At 35.1% G+C, this 25,791-nt stretch overlaps 1 protein-coding gene across 4 annotated transcripts in view; it reads right to left on the bottom strand.

The window, feature by feature from the left end:
* Positions 1-25,791, bottom strand: part of TOGARAM1 (TOG array regulator of axonemal microtubules 1) — a 76,478-nt gene that overhangs the window by 42,126 nt on the left and 8,561 nt on the right. For 3 of the 4 annotated variants that reach the window (XM_043556058.1, XM_043556059.1, XM_043556061.1), the window contains exons 2-7: positions 18,882-19,038; positions 16,844-16,978; positions 12,892-13,185; positions 10,651-10,913; positions 8,238-8,470; positions 4,910-5,010 (exon numbers count right to left, since the gene is read on the bottom strand). In XM_043556058.1, coding sequence (XP_043411993.1) covers positions 4,910-5,010; positions 8,238-8,470; positions 10,651-10,913; positions 12,892-13,185; positions 16,844-16,978; positions 18,882-19,038 — 1,183 coding nt within the window. The remainder of the gene's footprint in view (positions 1-4,909; positions 5,011-8,237; positions 8,471-10,650; positions 10,914-12,891; positions 13,186-16,843; positions 16,979-18,881; positions 19,039-25,791) is intronic. The other variant, XM_043556060.1, reaches the window with a different exon arrangement.

Below are 25,791 nucleotides of genomic sequence, written 5' to 3'. Positions count from 1 at the left end.
ACATTTTATAAAACAGGTTAAAATTGCAACCATTTAAAAATTACAATCAGGGGCGCCTGGGTGGCTTGGTCGGTTAAGCATCCAACTTCAGCTCAGGTCATGATCTCACGGTCCGTGAGTTTGAGCCCCGCGTCGGGCTCTGTGCTGACAGCTCACAGCCTGGAGCCTTTTTCAGATTCTGTGTCTCCCTTTCTCTATGCCCCTCCCCTGTTCATGCTCTGTCTCTCTCTGTCTCAAAAATAAATAAACGTTAAAAAAAAATTAAAAAAAATAGTTAAAAATTACAATCAAATACAAAATTTAGTGCTTGAAAGAGATAATCAAATATATATACACATATATTTAAAATATGACAAACATTTAATGTTTAAATGACATTTAAAACTTTAGAGCAAAAAGAAAAAAGATTATTTCTATTTTTTATTTTAATTCTAGTTAGTTATAAATATGATAAAATTGATTTCAGGTGTAGAATTTAGTGATTCATCATTTATATACATCACCCAGCACTCATCACAAGTGCCTTCCTTTATATCCATCAGCCAACAAGCCTATCCCTGCCCACCTTCCTCCATCAACCCTCAGTTTATTCTCTACAGTTAAGAGTCTCTTATGGTTGCTTCCCTCCCTCGTAAAGAAAAATTTTTTAATCTAGAATTTGTAAACTATATCCTGAGAGATATTTTCCATTTCTCTTTTCTCCTACTCTTGTGTACTGGGTCTATACTGGTCTGGCTGGTGAAGCAGCACACTGCACAGTGACTAAGCTCAGAATCTGGAATCGTGCTTCCTGGCTTTAAATCATAGCACTTCCACTTAGACCACTGACAGAACCTGGGCAAGACACTTCATCTCATTTGTAAAATGGGGATAATAGTATTACCTCTTCCAGAATGGTTGTGAGGAGTTAAGTGAAGAAAATATACGTCAAAGGCTTAGCATAGTGCCTAGCATACTCTTATATTTCTAATTAAATGTTACATTCCTAATTAAAAATAAAACTAATCGAAACCCTAACATGGGCCTCCTTTTAACAAATACAAAAACTTTTAATCTACATTTGAATGTTTAAACTGACTACCTTATACTAATACTTTGAAGCCGTTAAAACTACAAAATATGTACTAAATGGAAAATACTACCCAATATACATTTGAGTCACCATCCATTTTAATATATATAGCTCCTATAAATACCATTAAGTAGTAATAACAAAAGATAATGTTTCTAATATTGTTGTGGGTTTTTTTTAATAAAAACAGGATTGTGGGGAAAGGGGTGTCTGGTGGCAACTGAGCTACAGAAGACTGGAGAGTAAAAAGCACTAAGTTCATACAGAGTCAAAAAATATCTGGTGTTAAATGATTGAGAACTTCTGGGAGTAACGTGGATATCTTTCTCTTCTTAGTTTTTTATTTTTTTATTTGAGAGACAGCGCGCAAGAAGGGGAGAAGGCAGTGGAGGGACACACACACACATACACAAAGAGAGACAGAGAGAGAGACAGAGAGAGAGAGAGAGAGAGAGAGAGAGAGAACAAGTGGAGGAGGGGCAGAGAGAAAGAGAGAGAGAGAATCTGAAGCAGAGTCCATGCTCAGTGCAGAGCTGAATATGGGGGCTTGATCCTACAAACCTGGGATCAGGACCTGACTGAAGTCAAGAGTCAGATGCTCAAATGACTAAGCTGCCATGGTGCCCCCTATATTCTTCTTAGTTTTGATAGTTAATTTAAAAGTTAGCCTCATAAAGATACTGGCTTTGGGGGCTAATGCTTTCTGTTAATAATAGGAACTACTAATCTGATGCTATAGGAAAAAAGTTTACCATAACATCATTCAGGAAATTTAGCACAATGTGCTCTAATAGGTAGTAGTGGATTATGTGTGGAAATATTTATTGGAAATGATGATGTAAAGACAAAATGAATTTAAAATTTTTACATAATTATTTTTGGTTTTGTTTTCACATAGTCTTTATTCTGAGCCTATCATTTTTATACTTCACAAATTAAATAATAAACTTGTAAATATTTGCTTACTGAAAACAAAACCCTATCCCACAAAAACAAAAAATGTAAACTCAAGTTTATAAAATCCTAAACCATTAGCAACTTTACATTTTGAGAACATATTAAATTTAAGCAAGAATATCTCACAGTGAATTCAACAGTAGAGGTCTGAAAACATGATCATAGAAATACTTAAGTTACTTGTTTAAAAATACAGATTTCTAACTCTGAAGATTGATTCATTAGTTGTGAAGTGCGGTCCCAGAAATCCTTTACAAGCAGCCCTGGTGGTTCCTAGGACTAGGCTAGTTTGAGAAACACTAAATATTAGACTCTTTAGGGAAACACTGAATATTACATACAGAAGTAGGTACTGTTTTAAGATTTTTTTCATTCCACTAACTTAAATGATTTACTAGGTCAGAGGGAAACTCAAATCTAGTTTTTCTAAATCTAGGTTTATTTATTTATTTTTATTAAAAACATTTTTTAATGCTTATTTATTTATTTTGAGAGAGAATGTGAGTGGGGAGAGGCAGGGGGAGAGGCAGAGAGAGAGGGAGAGAGAGGGAGAGAGAGAATCCCAAACAGGATCTGTGCTGCCAGTACAGAACTTGATGGGAGCTTGAACCCACAAACTGTGAGATCATGACCTGAGACAAAACCAAGAGTCGGACACTTGGGGTGTCTGGGTGGTTCAGTTAAGCGATCGACTTCGGCTTAAGTTATGATCTCACAGTTTGTGAGTTCAAGCTCCACATGGGCCTCTGTGCTGACAGCTCAGAGCCTGGAGCCTACTTTGGATTCTGTGTCTCCCTCTCTCCCTGCCCCTTCCCCACTCGCTCTCTGTCTCTCTCTCTCAAAAATAAACATAAAAAAAAAAAAAAGAGTTGACCGACTGAGCCACCCAGGCACCCCTTCTAAATCTTTTCTAACTCCAAAGATATTCTTCCAAAAGAGGGCTCCATTTTTAGAAACAAGATACAACCCACCAATAACTTATACACATATTTTTAAAGTTATGAATAATTTACTATGATAATCAACTTTAGAAAAGGATTAAAGAACAATTTTATGTGTTATGTTTCTTTGTGTCTTCTCCTTTAAGGCAACAAATACCAAGTGTCCTCTATGCACTCGGTGCTTTATTTTTTTAAGTTTATTTATTTATTTTGAGAGAGAGAGAGAGAGAGAAACAGCACAGGAGGGGCTGAGCGAGAGGGAGAGAGAATCCCAAGCACTGACAGTGCAGAGCTCAATGTCAAGCTCAAACTCACAAACTGTGAGATCATGACCTAAGCCAAAACCAAGAGTCAGATGCATAACTGACTGAGCCACCCAGGCGCCCCATTAGGTGCTTTATATATCTTATACATTTAAATGTTCACTACCCTTTCTCAAGGTTTACATTACCAGATTAAAGAACTGAGTTTCAAAGCAGTTAAATAACTTGCTCAGCTCATGAATATAGTCAAACTGGGATTCCAGCTGGGGTCTTTCAGACCCCAAAGCACATTTACCTGGTCTTCCTGTACCTAGTTAGATTAACTAACTTTGTGGAACACTAGCTTTGTGGAAGACGGGATACTAGGCATGCATGGTTGAATTAGGCATTCATGATTATGAAGGTACTTGGTAGGGAATCAGAAGTAAATAATTTCTGGGGATCTAAGAATCTCAGAGTCCAAAAAAGTAAAACAATGGCAATACAACTATAAACATGTCAGTGCAAAATGTAATGACATCACAAAAGAGGTAATAATCAATTTTGTTTGTGAATGGGGAAGGCTTCCAGAGAAAGCAACTGAGCTGTTTTCACAGCTGAATGGGGTGTGGTGTGGATTCCACATTTCACTTAGAAGAAATAGTACATGCAACTGCAAAAAGAGAAAAAATGGTACTGAAGGTGATCTAATAAAACTGGAGTGTAAGATTATAAAGAAGAAAGTGAAATATGAGGCTAGAGAGGTAGGGAGGGGACAGATCACAGAAGAATGCCCTAAATAAATTTAGGCTGGGCAATATATTCAGACTTGCATTGTGGGGAATGGATTATAGAGAATGAGACTGAAGCTAGAGAAAAATATTAGGAGGCTAAGTAGGTAAGAAATGAGCAAAAGTGATAGTAGAGACTAAAAAGAGTAGATGATAGTACGGCATATTTAGGAGCAAGAAATTTAAAAATCTTAGCAGACAATTAAATACAAATATAGCTTTTTAGGGAGAAAATTATAACATAAGATACAGTAGCTTAAAGTTATTAGGACTTTTACACTGAGATCATATGAAAATAAACATCACATTCCAATTTGTTATAATTCACTCAGAATTGAATACAGTTTTACCAATCATAATCACATGCAGTTCCCATCCTAAATAGATAAAAATCCAAATATTTTTCCAAATGATTACGAACAACTAAATCTATTTTCTGAAAAGTGATGCTATACACTAGAGTGTTATAGGTTAGTTCACAAAATTCTTAACAAGATACAAATGAAGTTAACGACTAGTTAAGTGTTGTTTTTTAAAACAAATTGTCTTTTGTGATGCATAGTGGCTTCCAAACTATGCTGCATATTAGAAATACCCTGAGGGCTTTCAAAATTCTGACAGCAGCATCACATTTCTTACCAATTAAACCAAAATATCTGGGTGGAAGAGCCAGGCATAGGTACACCTATGGGCTTAAATGGGTATCAACTATTTAAATGCTTTTTCTTCTAAGAATAATAAAATATTTATTCTTGAAAAAAAAAAAAGTCCCTTTAAGGAGTTAAAAAGACAATTAGTTTTACTTGGTATGCTCAAAAATTCTAAATCTGAAGTGTATTTATCATTTTTGATATAATTTAAAAATCATAGTGTCTATAAATCATATTTATAAAAGTTATAAAATACCTGCACTGGGGCTTTGGTCAGCTATCTCAGAATTTTTATTCTTTGCAGAAGAAAGTCTTGTAGGACAAGGTTTTGATCCAAATGTTGGAAATATGTCTGACCTACAATGAAACAAAGTAATTTCAATAATCATTTAAGATCTAAAGCTATTCAACATTCTTACACAAAACATTCTCTATATTTCCCATTAACTCACTAAACTGCAATAATAAAGCAGGAGCAAGTAAGAAAAACTATAACTAAGAATTTTTTATTGATATTCCTAGTTCACTTTTTGAACTTCCAACCTTTTTAACATATCAGCAATTCTTAATTATTTATGAGAGGATTGCCAAAGGCAGGGAAGATTCTCCGACTTGTACTATATAATTTTTTGTTGGGTCAAAAAAAAAAGTGATCCAAAGAAAGTGCATTCCAAAACTAAAGCAAATGATTCCTAATTATCTAACACACTATCTACCCTTATAAATAATAATACCAAAAAAAGAGACTTAACTACATTACAAATAAGAGACTAGAAACATTTATTAGCAAATGCCACTTTCTTCTTGGAGTTTTTTTTTTTTTTTAAGTTTATTTATTCATTTTGAGAGAGACAGAGACTGCATGAGTGGGGAAAGGGCAGAGAGAGCAGAGAGAGGGAGAGAGAGAGAGAATCCCAAGCAGGCTCTGCGTTGTCAGCACAGAGCTTGACAGCAGTGGGGGGGGGGGGGGGGGGGGGCGGGGCTGAACTCACAAAACCATGAGATCATGACCTGAGCTGTGTCCAAGTCAGATGCTTAACTGACTGAGTCACCCAGGTGCCCCTTCTTGTATTACTCTTTGTTATACTTTTCTTTTCTAATGTTTATTTTTGAGAAAGAGAGCGAGACAGACCACGAGCAAAGGAAGGGCATTGAGGTAACAGAGACACAGAATCTGAAGAGCAGGCTCCAGCCTCTGAGCTGTCAGCACAGAGCCCAAGGCAGGGCTTGAACCCAGGAGTTATGAAATCATACCCTGAGTCGAAGTCAGACATTTAACCGACTGAGCCACCCAGGCGCCCCACACTTTTCTGACATTATAAAGACCTACAGGCTATGTTTTATTAAAAAAAAGCAACTGAAGAATGTTAAATTAGAATGTAATAGAACTGTTTTAAATCAAGTAAGTGTCATAATATCAATAAGCCAGTGATGGATATAATTTTTTTTAATGTTTATTTATTTTTGAGAGGGAGACAGAGCATGAGCAGGAGAGGGGAGGGGAAGACAGAGAGGGAGACACAGAATCCGAAGCAGGCTCCAGGCTCTGAGCTGCCAGCACAGAGCCCGACGCCGGGCTCGAACCCACGAACCACGAGATCACAACCTGAGCTGAAGTCGGATGCTTAACGGACTGAGACACCCAGGCGCCCCAAGCCAGTGATGGATATTATAAAGAAGAGATTTTACAAAGGAGTACAATTCTTAGTTGGGTTGGCATAGTTGTTAATTGATCTAGTGAGAAATCAATGTTAAACATCTTTAAAGAGTAATTTCTTTAGAATAGAAAGAATAAAAAATTTACATTTATGCCATGCATTACATTCAGGTGAAAGAAAATACTTCAGTCTCTAAAAGAGTGGCTCTTAAGAGTTTTTCCTCCCAAACCCACTTAAAGATGAAAGCTCCATATAGGGTAGAAGTGGCTTTCTTTGACATTATTCTTAAGGCAAGATGCAAGCTGGTTAAGAATAATTGCTTTAAAGCTATTACACTTAATGTGGAAATATGAAATTCATTAAAGGTAATTTAGTCCAGATATGAGGGCATACTGAACTCCCCTTCTCACAGAGTTCAATATCTGAAGAGAATAATTCCATGAGACAATACAGGGAATAGTGAATTCTGAATGTTAAAGTATAAAGTGAACATTTCTTCCCAACTGGGTTCCAAATTATTCACAGGACCTTGCAACTGTAGGAGTATCTAACACAAAATTTCACATTCCTAGAACATAAGGGAAGGACTTTAGATCTAAAAGATAAATATCTATTTCAAACATCTGGTAAGTAAATGTAACCACAGTTATCTCACCAGCCCATGTAGCCATTCCAAATTAATTTTGTAAATACACTGCATTATTCTATCTAGGTAATTACAACAAAATAATTTCCAGTAAAAAAAAAAAATTTACAACTGCAAAATAAAATGCCACTTAAGTTAAAACTGTAGAGAATGAAATCATGGGATAAGATAAACTTCTCAGAGCAGGACACAAAAATTTGGTTTAATTCTATGGACTACTGAAATGAAACACCCTTTTCCATTAAAGTTAATAGAACACCATCTCTCCTTTGATTATGCAGTCTCTAGTTACATACATTGTTAAGAGACTCCAGTTCATGTAAGTGAAAATAATTTAAATTTAATTTTAAATAATCATGGCTGATAGCTGTGTATAAACATGGTTCAGGATAAAATCAAAGAAAAGTAAAGGTAAAAAGAATGACAACAGATATAAACAAGGATGTGAAACACCTCAGACTTTGCTAGTGGGAGTGTAAAACTGTACAAGCATCTTGGAAAACTGTTTAGCAGTTATTTAAAAAGTTAAATGTACATCTACCCTATGACCTAGCAATTCTACTCTTAGGTTCTTGTCTAAAATAAAGAGGGAAGAGATTCTCCAAAATCCTAGAATAAAGTCACAGAAATCCCCAGAAATCAAGGTGGGTTTACCATTTAATTAAGACTTAGGGGTTACTGAGGTAATGTGAAAAAGTTTGCTGAATTGCTGTACTAGAAAATAATTCTCTGTCAGTGTGGGGCAGCCAGGACTCTAATTCCACAGCCGCTACAAGAAGACTCCTGAGGAGGCTGCAAAAGCTATGGCATGGCCTCCTGAGCTTCCACAAGATAATGGAATAACAAAATACAAGAGTGGGGTAACAGCTGGGTGGAGTTTACCTACAAATTAGAGGAAATTGGTGCTGAGTTTTGAATGAAAGCAGTAACATCAGCTATAGGTCCGCTGCAAAAGTGTCAATGATTCAGAAAGGAGTTAAAGAACAAGGAATATTAGGATAAATGTTAGATAGGCAGAGGAACAAGTAGGGCTTGGGGAATAAGGGCTTATATTAATATAGGTGCCCTAGGTTACAGCTGTGGCTGTGTTGTCTCTCTCCACCCATCCCAAACCAACGCCAAGCAAGGTAATACCTGTAAACCTTTCTTTTAAATGGACTTCAACATTTTACAAACTAGAAAATAAATAGTTTTAAAGCTTTTTTTTCAAATATGCTATTAGGGATCAGACTACAAATTAAACATTAGAATTCCTTTAACATGTCAAAAAAATTAAATACATTATTCTCTTCCCCTGAGGAGTTGTAGACAGAGAAGAAGTCAGTGATTCTTGGCTGTAAACTCCACTTTCACTATAAGAGCTGATGTTTGGAGAGGAAGATCGAGATGGTGAGTCCACAGTCAAGTCAAGCTTAATTGCAGAATCAGGGCTTTCAAGATCAGGAGTACTGCCACTCAGTTTTGCTCTTTTCTTAGCTGCACTATTACGAAGGGACCTAAGAGAGCTCTGCATCTAAGAAAAAAAAAATAGAAACAATTAACTTTACAAGACATTTATAGGAGTAAAAGTTATCCTTAGTATTTAAATTTTATTCACTATACCTAGCTAGCCACTCTCCAGTCTGGTACTAACAAGATGGATATTAACATATCTGTACAGAGTAAAAATACATATTTTATCACAACCAATTTATTAACAAGACTGTAAACTCCTTAAGAGGAAGGATCCCAAGCTATTTATTATTTACCATGATATTTGCATCACTGAGCACAATGACTAATATAAGTTAATCAGTAAATGAATCATTGAATCAGATGGTAGACATCAGAGTTGAAGTCATAGAGGTTTAGCTAATCTTAAGTCATTAATGTGTGAATGTAGCCATTTCAAAATTCTGTGAAAAGTGATCATTTTTCTAAAATTTGAAGTTTACATCCAGCTTGCCAATGCTAGGGTTCAGAGAACAACAGATCATTGTATGTGACTTCTGAAGCCAAGTATTTCTAGAAATGTAGACTAGAAACTGCCATTACAAACTAATACATTAAATTTGGAAATAGAACCTTGAATGAATTAAGGAACACAAAAACATACATAAACTATGTTTTACTTACATTTTGATTGTAACGATTATAATGGTTGATGCAACTATACGGCCACTTCCCTAGTAAATCCTCGGAAGGCTAAATATTTAAAAACAGTACTATCTCCAATATTTATCAATAATTATGTAAAAGAAATAACCCTTTCAATTATTCACTAAAAGAAAAAGGGCAATTTTTAAGCTTTCACAAAAACAATGCAAAAATATATACTGTCAAATGAAACTTATGAATTATGTAGGAAAATGCCTCTTCTATAACTTTCTTCCCTTTAAATGAATTCTCTTCCTAGTACCAGTGAAATACAACTGGGGAGGTGGGGGGGGGAGATTTTACAAGCAGTTAGAAGTTAGAATAACTAATTAATTCATTAAGAACCAATTTTGGTATGCATGCTTAATATTAAAGAAATGCTTTTAAAGTGAGGATGTGTTAATATTAACTTTATTTTATTGAGCAAATTATCAGTAATGATGCTTATATCTTAAAAATTGGCAAAAATAAGACCACAAAATATCATCATTGAATGTTTCGGTTTATATATTTAATGTAAACACTTTTTAAAATCTGACATCAGGCAGACTGATAGGATAAAAAGGAAGTATCTATGGAAATAGTGTTCTGAATCAACGTAATATAGCAACAACATTCCTTCTCTGACATAATTAGTATGTACAGAGTTGTCATATTGGCAATAGATTTTTATAGTATAAAAATATAGTATATACTCAAAGATGAGTATATGATTTCAGTTTCATAATAATAAACTTGTACATATGCATAACAGACATACTCAGGAATGTTCAATGCACCATTGTTCGCAACAAAAAGACTAGGAATAACCCAAAATCAATTACGATTATATCATAAATACCAAAGTATTAATATATTAAGAGTACAAAAATACATAAAATACAAATTAATGGTGATAGTAGTTGACTCTGGTGAAGGAAGGAGAGGAACTGGATTGGGGAGGGAACTATGTTGTTTTATTTATTTAAAAAATAGGAAACAAATATGCAAATTTTTCATTTGGGAGGGGTTAGTGCATGGGTATATTGCTATATTACTCATACTTTTAATTTAAAAAGAAATAAAATATGCACAGAAGAAATAGAGGAAACACATTAGAATGTTAATGGCAAATCATTCTGGGTAGTGGGATTTGGTGTGATGAATTTTCCAACATTTCACTACAGTTTTTACATTTTCTATAAGGATCATGAAATATTTTTATTTATTTTTTTTTAATTTTTTTTCAACATTTATTTATTTTTGGGACAGAGAGACAGAGCATGAATGGGGGAGGGGCAGAGAGAGAGGGAGACACAGAATCGGAAACAGGCTCCAGGCTCTGAGCCATCAGCCCAGAGCCTGACGTGGGGCTCGAATTCACGGACCGCGAGATCGTGACCTGGCTGAAGTCGGACACTTAACCGACTGCGCCACCCAGGCGCCCCTGAAATATTTTTATAAAAAAGAAAACATGTTATGGAATTAAAAAGTATGATTTTTCCTTAAATGACAGCTATTGTATTATAGAAAATTACAAGCATTTTAAAACTATTAAAAGTGATATTTGGCTCTAACCTCTTCTTGATCCAAATCTTTATCTCTGATATCCAATTCTGAAAGATCGATTGTAAGACTATCTTTTTCACTCTTCCAAATATCATCAGGTTCTTTCTTTTTGGGTCCCACTGTGCTTAAGTCAGCTTTATCAGGCAAAAGGCTGATTCCCCTTGGTATGGGAGGGACAGGTTTGGTCCCATTTAGGCCTCGGCGGGAAGATGGTGATCTCACCAAGGCAGGGGTAAGTTGAACTGGAGATAGTTTTTCTTGAGACTTTTCTCCTGCATGAAAAGAAATATATTTTACTTTTTTTTTTTTTAATTTCAGAGAAGTGGAAGTTATAATCACAAGTGTTTGGAATACAATGTTTTTAAATTAAAAAATACACTTTTTTTTTTATTAGGAGTGAAGATACTATTTAAAATGAGGTCAAAGTATCAGGGTCCCCTAACAAATAAAACAAAACTGAGTCACCAGAATTTCTTTCATATTAGATAAAAATACTGTATACACCAAGTAAAATTTCTGTCTTCATACACATTATCATAACTGATATTTGTACAGAAAAGTCTATATGTCCCTAAATAAGCCACAGGGGCTATTTCCTATCTTCATTTAATTACATACACAACATTTGAATGACTACTATACGCAAAACATTAATGCCAGGCACTAGGAGAACAAACAATAATTTTTCAGCTTTCAATACAATATTTGATCTTAGAGGAAAGACAAACATAGAAAGAAATTAATGGAGAAAATGAAGGTTCAGTGCTAAGAATAAGTGGTAAAATTGACTGACCATGCGATAAATTGCCCTTGGTCATGTTATAAACTAGAACATCAGTGTTGTGGGGTAGTTTAAAGGTAGAACATCTCTTTTTGTTGTTTGTTTGTAAGATTTTGTTTTTAAGTAATCTCTACACCCAACGCGGGGCTTGAACTTACAACTCCAAGATCAACAGTCACATGCTCTACTGACTGAGTCAGCCAGGCACCGCAATCAGTTATGAACTGGAACATCTTACTGCAGAGATTGGGAATAAGAAAGTATGTGGGATATAGGGGTTGCCTTTACTAGACTTATTTTGAAATTGGATCTGTCTTGAATAAATTTATATGCCAATTTCATTATTTTGGAGAGGGCTATTGTTAAGGATATTTTAATTTATAACAAATACTAGAAAACTTAAAATAATTTTAACATATACTAGGCATTCAAAAAATGTAGAATAAATGGACACTAAACAATTATTATAGTAATTATATGAATGGCATTTTTTATTTCTAAAGTGAAAATTTGTTACTGGGCTCTTAGGCTGTTCATGCTCATTACAAAGCATTATTAGTTGCATAGTTTTGAAAAAGGATTCTGAAGTAGAAAACTAAGAAATGACAATGTCAATTGAATTTTATTTTTTTTAATGTTTATTTATCTTGAGAGAGAGGGAGAAGAGGGAGAGAGAGCACACATGCATGCAAGGGGGAGGGGCAAAGAGGGAGAGAGAGAATCCCAAGTAGGCTCCACGATGTCAGCAGCACAGCCTGACACAGGGCTTGAGCCCACAAACTACGAGATCATGACCTGAGCCGAAATCAAGAGTTGGATGCTTAACCAAATGAGCCACCCAGATGCCCCTCAATTCAATTAAAAAAAATTTTTTTAATGTTTAATTATTTTTGAGAGAGAGACAGAGAGTGTGAGCAGGGGAAGGGCAGAGAGAGGGGGATACAGAATCCGAAGCAGGCTCCAGGCTTCGAGCTGTCAGCACAGAGCCCAATGCCGGGCTCAAACTCATGAACTGAGTCATGACATAAGCCGAAGGCAGACACTTAACCGACTGAGCCACCCAGGCACCCCTCAATTCAATTTTATATTACAGGTTTGAACTATTTAACATAAATGCAGTTTACCAGCTTTTATTATTTTTTTTAATTTTTTTTTTCAACGTTTTTTTTTTTATTTATTTTTGGGACAGAGAGAGACAGAGCATGAATGGGGGAGGGGCAGAGAGAGAGGGAGACACAGAATCGGAAACAGGCTCCAGGCTCTGAGCCATCAGCCCAGAGCCCGACGCGGGGCTCGAACTCACAGACCGCGAGATCGTGACCTGGCTGAAGTCGGACGCTTAACCGACTGCGCCACCCAGGCGCCCCAGTTTACCAGCTTTTAAAGATTAAAAAACCCTAACTCCAAAGTAATAATTCAAAAACACATGAAAATTTGAACAAAGTATTAATTTTTACCGTCATTTATACCTGGAGGGTCAGACGATTTTTGGCTGACAAGCTTTTTCTGTGGACTTGGCTTTGGTAGTCCCTCAAAGCTTTTAAGAGGCCAGGAATTAGAGAAATTGATGCAATTATCCTGAGACTTCTTTGGAGATACAGTAAGAGATGTGTGCTTTGGACTAGTTCGAGGTGATGAGACAGGATAGGATGGAAGGATGAAGCCTCCTGGACTTGGATTTAGACCAGAGTATGATGAAGTACGTTCTGTTTGGGTACCAAATGTCTGTTGTGTCTTAGGGGCAAAATTTAGACTAGCATACGCTGTAATAAAACAAAAGAAAATATATTATTTATGTATACACATCTAAGATTTTGAAGTTTTTTGCTTTTCACATTCAAGTTTTTATCCCATCTGGCATTTATTTTATTTACTTTTTTGTGCAGTGTGAGGTAAAGATCTAATTTAACTTTCTTCTATATAGATAGTACAATTTTCCCAGTGCCAGGTCTTCATGTTTATTTTTGAAAGAGAACAAGAGAAAGAGTGGGGACGGGCAGAGAGAGAGGGAGACCAAGGATCCAAAGCAGGCTCTGCGCTGACAGCAGAGAGCCCGACGTGGGGCTTGAACCCAGGAACTGTGAGATCATCACCTGAGCCAAAGTCGGCCGTTTAGCTGACTGAGCCACCCAGGCTCCCCTAGTGCCATGTTTTAAACTGTCCTTTCTTGAATGAAATATGGCCTTTTGTAGCAATGTGGATGGAACTGGAGAGTGTTATGCTAAGTGAAATAAGTCACACAGAGAAAGACAGATACCATATGTTTTCACTCTTAAGTGGATCCTGAGAAACTCAACAGAAGACCATGAGGGAGGGGAAGGAAAAAAAAAAAGAGAGGGAGGGAGCCAAACCCTAAGAGACTCTTAAAAACTGAGAATAAACTGAGGGTTGATGGGGGGTGGGAGGGAGGAGAAAGTGGGTGATGGGCATTGAGGACGACACCTGTTGGGATGAGCACTGGGTGTTGTATGGAAATCAATTTAACAATAAATTTCATATTAAAATAAATAAATAAACTGTCCTTTCTTTTCCTTTCATCTATAAAGCTCCTACGTGTGTGTGTGTGTGTGTGTGTGTGCATATCTATATGTATATATGTATGTATACACATACACACTTACGTGCTTCTTATTGGTTCAATTAGTCTATTTTGCCTATCCCTGCACTAGTATTACAATGTTTTATTTATCATAGTGCTATCCAATAGGATGGATGTCTCATTTTTATCTTCCTTAGAATTATCTTGGCCATTCTTGACCCTCCATTCTTTCATATTTATTTCAGAATCAGCCTGTCAGGTTCTATGTAAGACCCCTGGTCAGATTTTTGATTGGAGTGACACTGAATTTACAGATCTAAGAATAACTGCCACTTTCCTGATATTCAGCCTCCCTATTTAAAAATGTGGGATAGCCTTAATTTATTTAGGTCTTTTATGTGTTTCAGAAAGGTATTTTAGCTTTCATAATAAAAGGTATATAAATCTTTTGTTAGACTTCCATACACTTATAGATTTTGTTCATACTGTTAATTTCTTTCTTAAAAATTATATTTTCTGAAAGTTGCTTGTATCTAAGAACTTTATTGATCTTTATATTCTGGTTTATATCTGGCAACCTTGCTAAACTGCCTAATATTTTAAGAGTTTTCTGTATATCCTTTTAGATTTTCTATATAAACTATTAATATTAATAATGATAAAGATGGCAACAATGAGAACTAATGCTTATTGAGCACTTTACTATGTCAAGTGGTATTCTTAACTTTTCATGTGTATTAACTAATTTAATCTTCATAACACCCTGTGGGGGTAGGTACTAATCTTATAGATTAAAAGAAAAAATGTAAAGAGGGTACCTAAATTGCTAAACATCACACACTAGGAAATCATAAAGCTGGGATACAGACCCAGGCACTGTGGCTTCCCAGTGTTCTTAATTACCACATTGTACCACATTTTATCGGAGAGTAATGACAATTTTTCTTTATTCCTCTACAAATTTTATTTTATTCTATTTTTTACAAATTTTATACTTTTAATTTTGAGCTACACTCTCCCTACACGGGAAGTACAATGACTCCCAAGTTTTTAGCATGGATTTTCCTTTGCTTCCAGACTTAATATCAAAATGTCACTCAACATCTCCTTTAAGAGACAGATGTCCCAAACTTAACATGTTCAAAACAAAGCTTTTGATTTCTCAGTCAAATCTATTCTTTTCCTAATCTTCTGCTTCTAGGTAAATGGCAGCTCTATTCTTTAAGTTGTTTAGACCAACAACACTGGGCTCATCCTTGACTCCTCTCTTCTCACAAACTTCACATCTAATCCATTAGTAATTCTTTTTGGCTCTATATTAACAACACATGGTGATTACTGATTCTGAAAACTTTGGTGAATACAGAATAAATGGCTTATTCATATTACATTAGCATACATTATAAAATAAAATTACCCATGTTTCCAAACTTCACAGCCACCTTGTATATCAGAATCCAACTACTTCTCATCACTTTCATTGCTTCCTTTCTAATACAAACCATATCATCTCTCGCCTTTACAACTTCCATATCCCAGTTGGTTTGCTTTGTACCTTACCCCTATTGCTACCAAACCTATTCTCTACATAGTAGCTCTGATCCTTTTAAAGATTGTCAAATCATGCCCCCCTTTTTTCCCCTCAAAAACCTACTGTGATTTCCTATCCCATTCAGAATAAAATCCCAAATTCTTACTATGTCCAGCAAGGCCCCATATTATTGCCTAAAATTACTCTCCCCCTCACTCATTTCATTGACCTGGATATTTCTCCAATAAGCCTGCTTCAGAGCACTTGTACTTCTTTTTTTAATTTACTTATTTTTTTTTAAGAGAGAGAGAGAGAGAGCGTGAGCAGGGGAAGAGCAGAGAGAGAGAGTGAGAGAACAATCTCAAGCAGGCTCTGCGATGTCAGCACAGAGCCCAACACAGGGCTTAAACTCAAAAAACCAAGAGATCATGGCCTGAGCCAAAACCAAGAATGGGCCACTCAACCAACTGAGTCACTCAGGCGCCTCCAGAGCATTTATACTTTGATTGTTCTCTCTTCCTGGAATGCTCTTTCTCCAGATATCCACGTAACTCCCTCCTTCACTGCATTCAGTTTTCTGCTGAACATTTTTACTTCACAGAAACTTTCCCTACTACATTCTGTCTTCTTACCCTGCCTTATTTTTCTTCATAGCGGTCACTTCTATTCTTATCATTCCTTTATTATTTCCTCTTCTACTAGATTTTGATCTTTAGATTCTAGAACAGTGCCTGCTTCTCAATAAATACTACAGGGATTAGTAATTCAATGTTCAATAGCAATGGTAACAGTGAGCATTTTTGTCTTATTCTAATATTTTACTACTAAATATAGTTGCTATAGGCATTAACAGACATAATTAATCAGGTTAAAAAAGTTATTTGTAGTTTGTTATAACTTGGTAATCATACCAACTGATGTTGAATTTTAACTGCATCTGTTGACATATTTATATGGTTTTCTTCCTTCTATCTGTGATAAAGTTAAAAATACAAGATACCTAAAAGGGTACTTAAAAGTTAAAACTGCTATGGAAAATAATGGTCTTCTGCTAACACAGTACTTCTTAATGAAAAACATTTTTAATTACTTGGTATTAAAATGCTCATCTCCACCATGAATTTCTAAACTCTCTAATTTTCATCAGTCATATATATGTATGAAGATTATTAAAACTAACATTTTAGGGTTACAACTATGAAAAAATGTTATTAAGATTTTTATTAAAAATATAACATGTTTTTCTTTCCTGTAGTGAATATAATTACACAAAATAATATATAAGCTAGATTTGGAAACCTCCCTTAATATTTATAAATCATTTACATCCAAATTAAGTTGGAATTTAAACCTTTATCTTGATGACTATTAGTTGTCCCCAGGTACTGTAAGTCAGAGTCCACACTGCCAGTTTTCCCACATATCTGTGAAAATCCAAGTTGTCCACATTTCCCAGAAACATTTGTCTGATGAGTCCCAGTACTGCCTTTGGAAGGAAGGAAGGAAGAGAAAAACATAAAAGTAAATGTTAACTTTACTTCATGAATACATCTAATTTCAGAAATACTGATTTCATTTGTGTGGGAATAAATACAGGGGTAAATGTACAGTAAGCCAGGCAGGAAGAAAGGGAAAGTTTTTGCTGTTGGTATATCTGATTGGTATCAGGGGTTAAAGAACAGAAGAGAGAGTGGAAAAGTACAAAGAAAGGTATATTGAAAAATACACACAAAAACAGTTTCTTCCTACATGTTCCCTCCTCTCACTATGGAACGTTTCCCCAGACCTGACTTTCCTTTTTTTTTCCCTCAAGTTTTTATTTAAATTCCAGTTAGTTAACATGCAGTGTACTATTAGTTTCAGGAGTAGAATGTAGTGACTCATCACGTACATAAAATAGCCAGAGCTCTAACAACAAATGCCCTCCTTAATTCACATCCCCCCCCCCTTCCCACTGGTAACCTTCAATTTGTTCTCTATAGTTAAGATTCTGTTTCCTGATTTGCCTCTCTTATTTTTTCCCCCATGTTCCTCTGTTTTGTTTCTTAAATTTTACATATGAGTGAAATAATAATGGTATTTGTCTTTCTCTGACTCAATTTGCTTAGCATAATATACTACAGCTCCATCCATGTCATTGCAAATGGCAAAATTTCATTCTTTTTGATGGTTGAGTAATATTTCATCGTGTGTATATACCATATCTTCTTTATCCATTCATCAGTTAATGGACATTTGGGCTTTTTCTATAATTTGGCTACTGTTAATAATGCTGCTATAAACATTGGGGTGCACGTATCCCTTCAAATCAGTGTTTTTGTATTCTTTGGGTAAATACCTCATAGTGCAATTGCTGGATCATAGGGTAGTTCTATTTTTAACTTTTTGAGGAACCTCCATACTGTTTTCCAGGGTGGCTGCACCAGTTTGCATCCCCACCAACAGTGTAAGAGGGTTCCCCTTTCTCCCTGTCCCCGCCAACACCTGTTGTTTCTTGTGCTGGCTTTTTTTCTTCCCAGTATTTGTAGTACACATTGCACAAAAAGTTGTACCGCAGAATTCTACTTTGTTTCCTAACATCTAACACAGCATTCACATGGTTTCCAAGCTTATTTCTAAGATCTCTTTCCCTCTACCTTGGCTAGATGAGGTTATCCCTGAGCAAGGGATCCCTTAACAGTTCTATGTATGGGATTTTTAAAATTATCTCCCTATATTTTAAGCCCCTTTATCCTTCATGTACCAGACATCTTCTAAGTTAATTCTTATCTCCATGCTTTGATTGTACTTTCTCCCTATCTGTAACAGTCTCTCTTGCCTCAGTGTCAATCAATCACAAGCCTTTCCCTTCTTTAAGGTCCAGCTCAAGTCCAACTTTTCCTGGAGCTTTCCTAAACCACTTCAACACCTATCACATTTTCCTTTCTTAAATCCCTAAATAGTACTTACAATTCATATCAGTCTAGCATCAGGTTTTATGTTGTCTTATTTTCTAGTTATTTTAAATCTGTGTGACTAGATAAGAGCTCTCAATGGTACAGAAAGCATGAGCCTTATAAAAATCCAAGTAATGGTATGAGCATAACTGGATATATTCTTGCATTTCTTTTTCTCTATTAAATAAACATTAAACTACACAATCATTATAACAATCATTTTTGTGTAAAAATATTATGGAATTTTACTGCATATATATATACTATATATGCAGTATACATATATATACAATTATGTCAAAGTGTCCATTCTTATCAGATCTATAACAAATATTTATTGAATCTGAATTGTCTACTAGATTATAAATTCTTTGAGCTCTTGAATGAATTATTAAGTTTAGAGAAACCTTTAACTGAGTTTCAACATGTCTATTACCTGAACCTTTTACTTACCAGCAGCACACACAGGAAGAGAATCTGGGTTATAATCCCGACTATTCTGAAATAAGTTTCTTGACACTCTTTTTCTGCTAAAACATAAATCATCATTGACTGGCATTCCTTGAGAGGGCTTTAATTTTGGAGATGGGATGAAATCATATGCTGAAAACTATGAGAAGAGGATAATAAATTAACAAATTTGTGTTACATCTATTTGGTAATAAATATGAAAGAATAACTTAGACCCAATTATGAAATTCAGACTAAAAGAAAAATATTAAATTTATCAAATATACAATGAAACAAATAAACATCCACATATAGTATGGTAGGTACACCAACAGTATTTTTCACTCCATGATAGAAATGCTAATTTTGCCTCCTTATTACTTTATCCCATCTCTTTCCTGTACCTTACATTTGTTTTAAATGTTTATTTATTTATTTCTGAAAGACAGCATGAGTGAGGAAGGGACAGAGAAAGAGGGAGACAGAGAATCCCAAACAGGCTCCGCGCTGTCAGCACACAGCCCAATGTGGGACTTGAACACACAAACGATGAGATTATGACCTGAACTGAAACCAAGAGTCAGACCTTAACCGACTGAGCCACTCAGACTCCCCTGTACCTTACTTCCTTAAGTACACATCTGGCAGCTAGGAAGGAAAGAATGTAAAGGGACACACATCTAAAAAACAAGTTGAGTAGAGCAAAGCATATTTCTCATTCAGCAGTGCAGACTATCACACTATGATATTCTTGAGCATTAAATAGTAAATGGTAACTGAAGGTCACTGAACCAGCAAGCACCCCACTCTACTAGTCTTACTTACTATAGAATACTGATAGTAATATCAAATAAAAATATACACATGGTAACCTATATCATGGTTCCCTCAGGAGGGAACTTTTAATTAAAACTGAGTACGTGATACTTTATACAAGTCTAGTACTTCATAGTTTCCAATTTTTTTTCACATGTCTCTTTTGATCCTTAAGGTACAAAAGTGCCAGAATAGAATTCTGAAGTAAAAGAACTAATCATAGCTAAAGAACTAAATGAGAAATTATTCAAGTGTTCAAGACTTCTTTACCAATAATGAGCTCAATTGTTCTAGATCATTTCACATTCAATGTGGCTACAGCATTAAAAAAATTGAGTGAATATGCCTGGCTGACTCAGTCAGAGATCATGCAACTCTTGATCTTGGGGTTGTGAGTTTGAGCCCCACATTTCATGTAGAGATTACATTAAATAAATAAATAAACTTTAAAACTAAAAAAAAAAATTAACAAAAATTGTACTATCTATATATTTATTTGGAGCTTACAGACACAATCAAATCTAGACATGTGGTAAACTATCAGCCTTCTCAATATGCTTCTTTGCAAACTTTGCCAACTATCAAACAATAATGAGAAACAATAAAATTAAAGATGTCTATTTGAAAACTTCTTAGCTACTTAACTATGAACTACCAGATCCTCAGATAACATGTTATTCCTCATCAAATTTGTGAAAAACCAGTTAACACTTTCAAAAATTAACCAAGAAAATATCAGTGAAAAATAAACAATGCCCCAAATGAAAAAGACCCGATTTTACTTTCTCAAAGTATATTACAATTTCTATGACTGATTATATAGTAGTTTGTATTAAGTGTAATAAAAATGAAACAAACTGTGGTCAGCTCCTGATTAGATTGATTAAAAGAACATACTAAGTCCATTAAAATAGTGAAAAATCCAGAAATAATCCTACAGTATGGAATACATATTAGATTTACTCTGTGATTAATTTCTGCTTAGAGAACAGAACATTACTGTACATGCCAGATACATACAACAACTAGTGGTGGTGGTGAGGATGGGAATGGGAATACTGGGGGCGTTGGTAGTGATGGAGAATGTGTGTGACTGTGGAATTTAAGAATGCAGAAGTCAGTCAGAGATTAATAAATTTTGCTATGGAAAAAATATGCACATATCTGAAGGTAGACTACAGGACACACCAATGAGACCCTTTTTCGTTTCTCTTAAAAGTTGACAAATGATTTTCATGGATAAACTTTCATGGGACTAAACAATGAATTAAAGAAAAAAGGAAGTAGGGCACCTGGGTGGCTCAGTCGGTTAGGCATCCGACTCTTGGTTTCTGCTCAGGTCATGATCTCATAGTTTGTGGATTCCAGCCCTGTGCTGGGCTCTGTGCTGACAGTGCGGTGCCTGCTTGAGAGTCTCTCTCTCCCTCTCTCTCTGCCCCTCCCTCACTTGCTCTCTCTCTCAAAAAGAAATAAACAAACTTAAAAATAATTTTAAAGAGAAAAGGAAGTTAGGATGAAAGAGAAAAAGTACAGATATATTTTGAAAGAGTTGAAAACTAATTTTATAAAATGTGAAGCAGTTTGTTGAGAGTACCTTAGGACTCTTAGAAACATGGACTGTTTTCAGTCTTTGAAGTTAATATCTGAAATGTAATTCATTTAATTCCTTAATTCCTTAGAGTTACAGAAAGTCAAAGTATTATAAAATGTAAGCTTCACACTTGATGTTAACAACAATTTGAGATTTAGAGTCTTATTATTTTAATCTTGCTACTGTTAACTTTTCATTTGATTCCGTGTGTGTGTGTGTGTGTGTGTGTTTTCAAGTAAACTCTACTCCCCAGTGTGGGGCTTGAGCTCATAACCCCAAGATTAAGAGTTGCATGCTCTACTGGCTGAGCCATCCAGGTGACCTAATTCCTTGTATAATTTTTTAATAAAAGGATCTTTTTAAAAACATTTTTGGAGGTGTACCTGGCTGCCTCAGTCGGTAGAGCATGCAACTCTTAATCTTGGGTTGTCACTTGGAGCCCTACATTGTGTATAGAGATTACATACATACATGCATACATACATCTGAGCATACACTGCTCATAAAGCCTCTTTCTGGTTCCGACTAGAACTGAACACATAGACAATAGTTTCCACACAGATGGCAGCAGTGGAGGAAATGGGTTTTGATTTTATGAACTATTATGTAATTTCTGCCAGATGACAGTATCCTGGGCAGATGGCAGCTAACTGGGAATCTGCAATCTCATTTCCTTATTGGTGTGTTCTGTTTATGTTTGTTTTTAAATGTGCTGATATAAGCTCCGTTACTCTAATAGCCAGAGCTTTCTTTCCCCATCCAAAGCTTAAGGTTTCTTCATGTTTACTTATAATGGGGCAAATACCTGTCAATATCTACAAAAATCAAATTCCTATACCAAAGATGAAAGGAAACAAGATCTTAACGTTCAATGGTCAGCTTTCTTCAGTTTCTCTAAATAAATAACTGCAAGTTAATATTAATTTGGAATTCTGGAGCAAAACAAAGGACAGTAAAGAAACTTAATTATAAATTAGACACTCAGAAAAATGATGGTTTTCAAAAGCCAAACAAAACAATATTGACTATTTTCTAAACTTCAAGTAAGTTTAGCTTTTTTAAAAACAAAGAAAACTCAATGACTTTATTGTACAAGATATGGACATTAGAAATATATATCTCTCTCTATGGGGCGCCTGGGTGGCTCAGTCGGTTGAGCGTCCGACTTCGCTCAGGTCACGATCTCACGGTCCGTGAGTTCGAGCCCCGCATCAGGCTCTGTGCTGACAGCTCAGAGCCTGGAGCCTGCTTCAGATTCTGTGTCTCCCTCTCTCTCTGGCCCTCCCCCCGTTCATGGTCTGTCTCTCTCTGTCTCAAAAATAAATAAATGTTAAAAAAAAATTAAAAAAAAAAGAAATATATATCTCTCCAAATTCCTGCAAATCACAATTCTTAGTCTATTAGTTATCTTTGGCCATATAATGCATTATCCCAAAGTATAGTACCTTAAAACAATGAACATTCATTATCTTTCTTTCTGTGGATCACAAATTTACAAGTGGCTTAACTGGATGGTTCTAATCTCTTGAGGCTGCAATCAAGATATCGGCTAGGCTGCTGTCAACTGAAGCCCTAACTGAGACTGGAGGATCACTGAACTTCACTCCATGGCTACTAGCAGGAAGCTTCAGTTCCTTGCCATCTGGGTCTCTCCAGAGGACTGCTCATGATATGGCAGCTGGCTTCCTCCAAAGCAAGAGATTCGAGGAAAACACAACCAAGATGGAAGCTGCAGTGCCTTTTTATGACCTAGTTTCTGAAGTCACACACCATGATCTCTACTTTATTTGTTAGAAGTAAGTCATTAAGTCAGACACATACAAGTAGAAGGGAACTGGATTGTAACTCTTCAAGGAAAGAATCTCAAAGAATTTGTGGTAATATATTTAAAACCAACATACTCAGCAATGATGAATCTAATGGTGATTAAGTGTTTTTGGGTTTTTTTGCTGCTTTATCATAATTACATTCTCGAAGTTCTTGGAGGGTAAAATTTTTCCATTTTATGAATACAAAATATTTTTTGAGCAAACAGATTGGTATATCATGTCTATGTATAGACTGTATTAATCTATCAGAATAAAATAAACTGAAACAAGATCTTATTTCAGTTAGCATACTAAAATCATTATTAAAAGGGTGAGTGCTTATTTCACATTAAATGAAAAAACCCAGAGACTTCTGAGATTTCTTTACTTTTTATAATTTGAATGTACTGTATAAGGAAAACAATGGTCTTGCCACAAGATGTACATTCAAGGGAAAACAAAGACTAGCCGTGAGTTTAATTAATGTCCTTGGTTAACCAAGAAAAAAAATGTTCTTAAACTTTAAAGTTTTAATATCTAGTATATAATTAATTATACAGGAAAAGTTCATATAAAATCCTTGGACAAATAAAACTCACTTAAAAACAGCTATTTGTCTTTGCCCAGATTTTATCACCATGTAAAATAATATTAATATGATATAATTGTTTGTGCAAACTTGAACTTATCTTCTCAGGAAAAGCCTAACTAACTTAAATTTCTCAAATGTCCTCCACTGGCTTCACTTCTCAAAATATAAAATTGTAAAATCATGAGTTCAATTAAATTTTATAATACAAAATATCTTTATTAAAAGGGATCAACTCCTATAATGCCATAAATCCTACAATGATTAATATATTACCTTGTGTTGTAGTTTTCAAACCCTTAATGTTATTTTAGACTAATATAAAATTGAATTAATGAAAAATCTTTAGAATTTCTAAAGATTTACCCTTTTATTTTAATTTACCCTTTTCTCTTATACATTATAGAATAACCATCAAATAAACAGATTAAAAGATCTATAAATACCTTTGGATGACATTAAATACATGTTTATTATTGCCACTTAAATCACCATAAAAGAATATGAAATGTGTACTCTTAGAGAGAATGAAAGATAATTCTTGGTTATATGATTTTTTTTTTTTCTGCATCTATGAGGAAACACAGCTGGTTTCTTTGTGTAAGGTTGTATTTAATATATACAGCTGACATGGCTCTAGGTAAAAAAATTACAGAGAGATAAAAATATGTACACAAGAAGGGGTGTCTGGGTGGCTTCGTCGGTTAAGCATCAGACTCTTGGTTTTGGCTCAGGTCATGATCTCACGGTTTTTTGAGTTCAAGCCCCACATTGAGCTCCACGCTGATAGTGTGGAGCCTGCCTGAGATCCTCTCTCTCTGCCCCTCCTCTGCTCTCCCTCTCTCTCTGAAAAATAAATAAATACACTGTAAAAAAAAAATGTATACAAGGCAATGGATACATGCTGTCCATTTATCAAGGGCACTGTTACAGCTTTTTTTTTAAGGTGAAAAAAAACATATAAACATACATTACCTTATTTAATATGTTTTTAAGGTTTATTTTTTAAAATTTATTTTAAAATTATTTTTAAGTTTTTAAATAGATCGTCCACACTGAGAATAGATATGCTTTGGTGCTGTTCAGGATTTTGACAAGCATTAAAACTAAAAGTTTTTCAAATTCTTTAAACCTTCAATAAAATCTAAAAGAAAAAAAAATCAGGGGCTCTGGGGTGGCTCAGTAGGTAGAGCATGTGACTCTCGATTTTGGGGTCATGAGTTCAGACCCAAGGGTGGACACAGAGATTATTTTTAAAAAAATTTAAAAAGAAAAAAGAAAATCAGTGAGTACTTCTTGGAAACTAACATCTATACTGACATCAGATATGCTTTCAGGATTGTTCATGGTTTTGACATGCTTAAACTAAGAGTTTTTCTCCTTCAGATACTCCAATCATATTTTAAAAAGAAAATCAAAAACTACTTATTAGAAACAACTGAACATCCAAGAAAAGCCTCATTAGAATGAATTCACAACAAATACATTACTGCAGGTTAATAAGTTTTACCTTCAAATTTGTCATATTAAGTATTCTAAACCTTTCCCATATTCTTCAGATCCCGGACCCATAATTTTCCATTTTCAGCTTACCTCTTAGTTTACCAGAATATGGAAGCTTAATATTATTAGAGCTGCTCTCAAAATGTGGTTCACAAACCAGAGCATCAGCAACACCTAGGAGCTTATTAGACATGTAGTCTCAGATCCCATCCCAGACAAACTGAATCAGATTCTGTATTTTAACAAGATCCTGAGTCAATCCACATGCACATTAAAGTTTAATAAACACTTGTTCTAGAATCACATCTTCCTTTTTTTTGACTAAAAACAAAATGCACCTTTTTGTTATCTCGAAATTTTTCTGTATCCTTAGTCACCCTCCTTTTTTCTTTCATTTCCAGAGGAAAAGACTTCCTCCTCTGTTCCACAGCTAAGCTCCCTATATAAACCTGTGTTCTTGACTCATTCAGTCCTTATTTAGGACCCATTAATTCCTTGCCTCTCTTTCTCAAATATGCTTACAGGGACCAAATCGTAAGTATTTTTCATATCTAACATCTACCACGGTACAAGGCACAGAGTAGGTATGTTGAATTCATAATTGGC

This window comes from Prionailurus bengalensis, chromosome B3 (genome assembly GCF_016509475.1).
Source record: "Prionailurus bengalensis isolate Pbe53 chromosome B3, Fcat_Pben_1.1_paternal_pri, whole genome shotgun sequence".
In the NCBI taxonomy this organism is placed as follows: domain Eukaryota; kingdom Metazoa; phylum Chordata; class Mammalia; order Carnivora; family Felidae; genus Prionailurus; species Prionailurus bengalensis.
The sequence above is the reverse complement of the archived record's forward strand: the minus strand, read 5'-3'. Positions and strand labels throughout refer to the sequence as shown.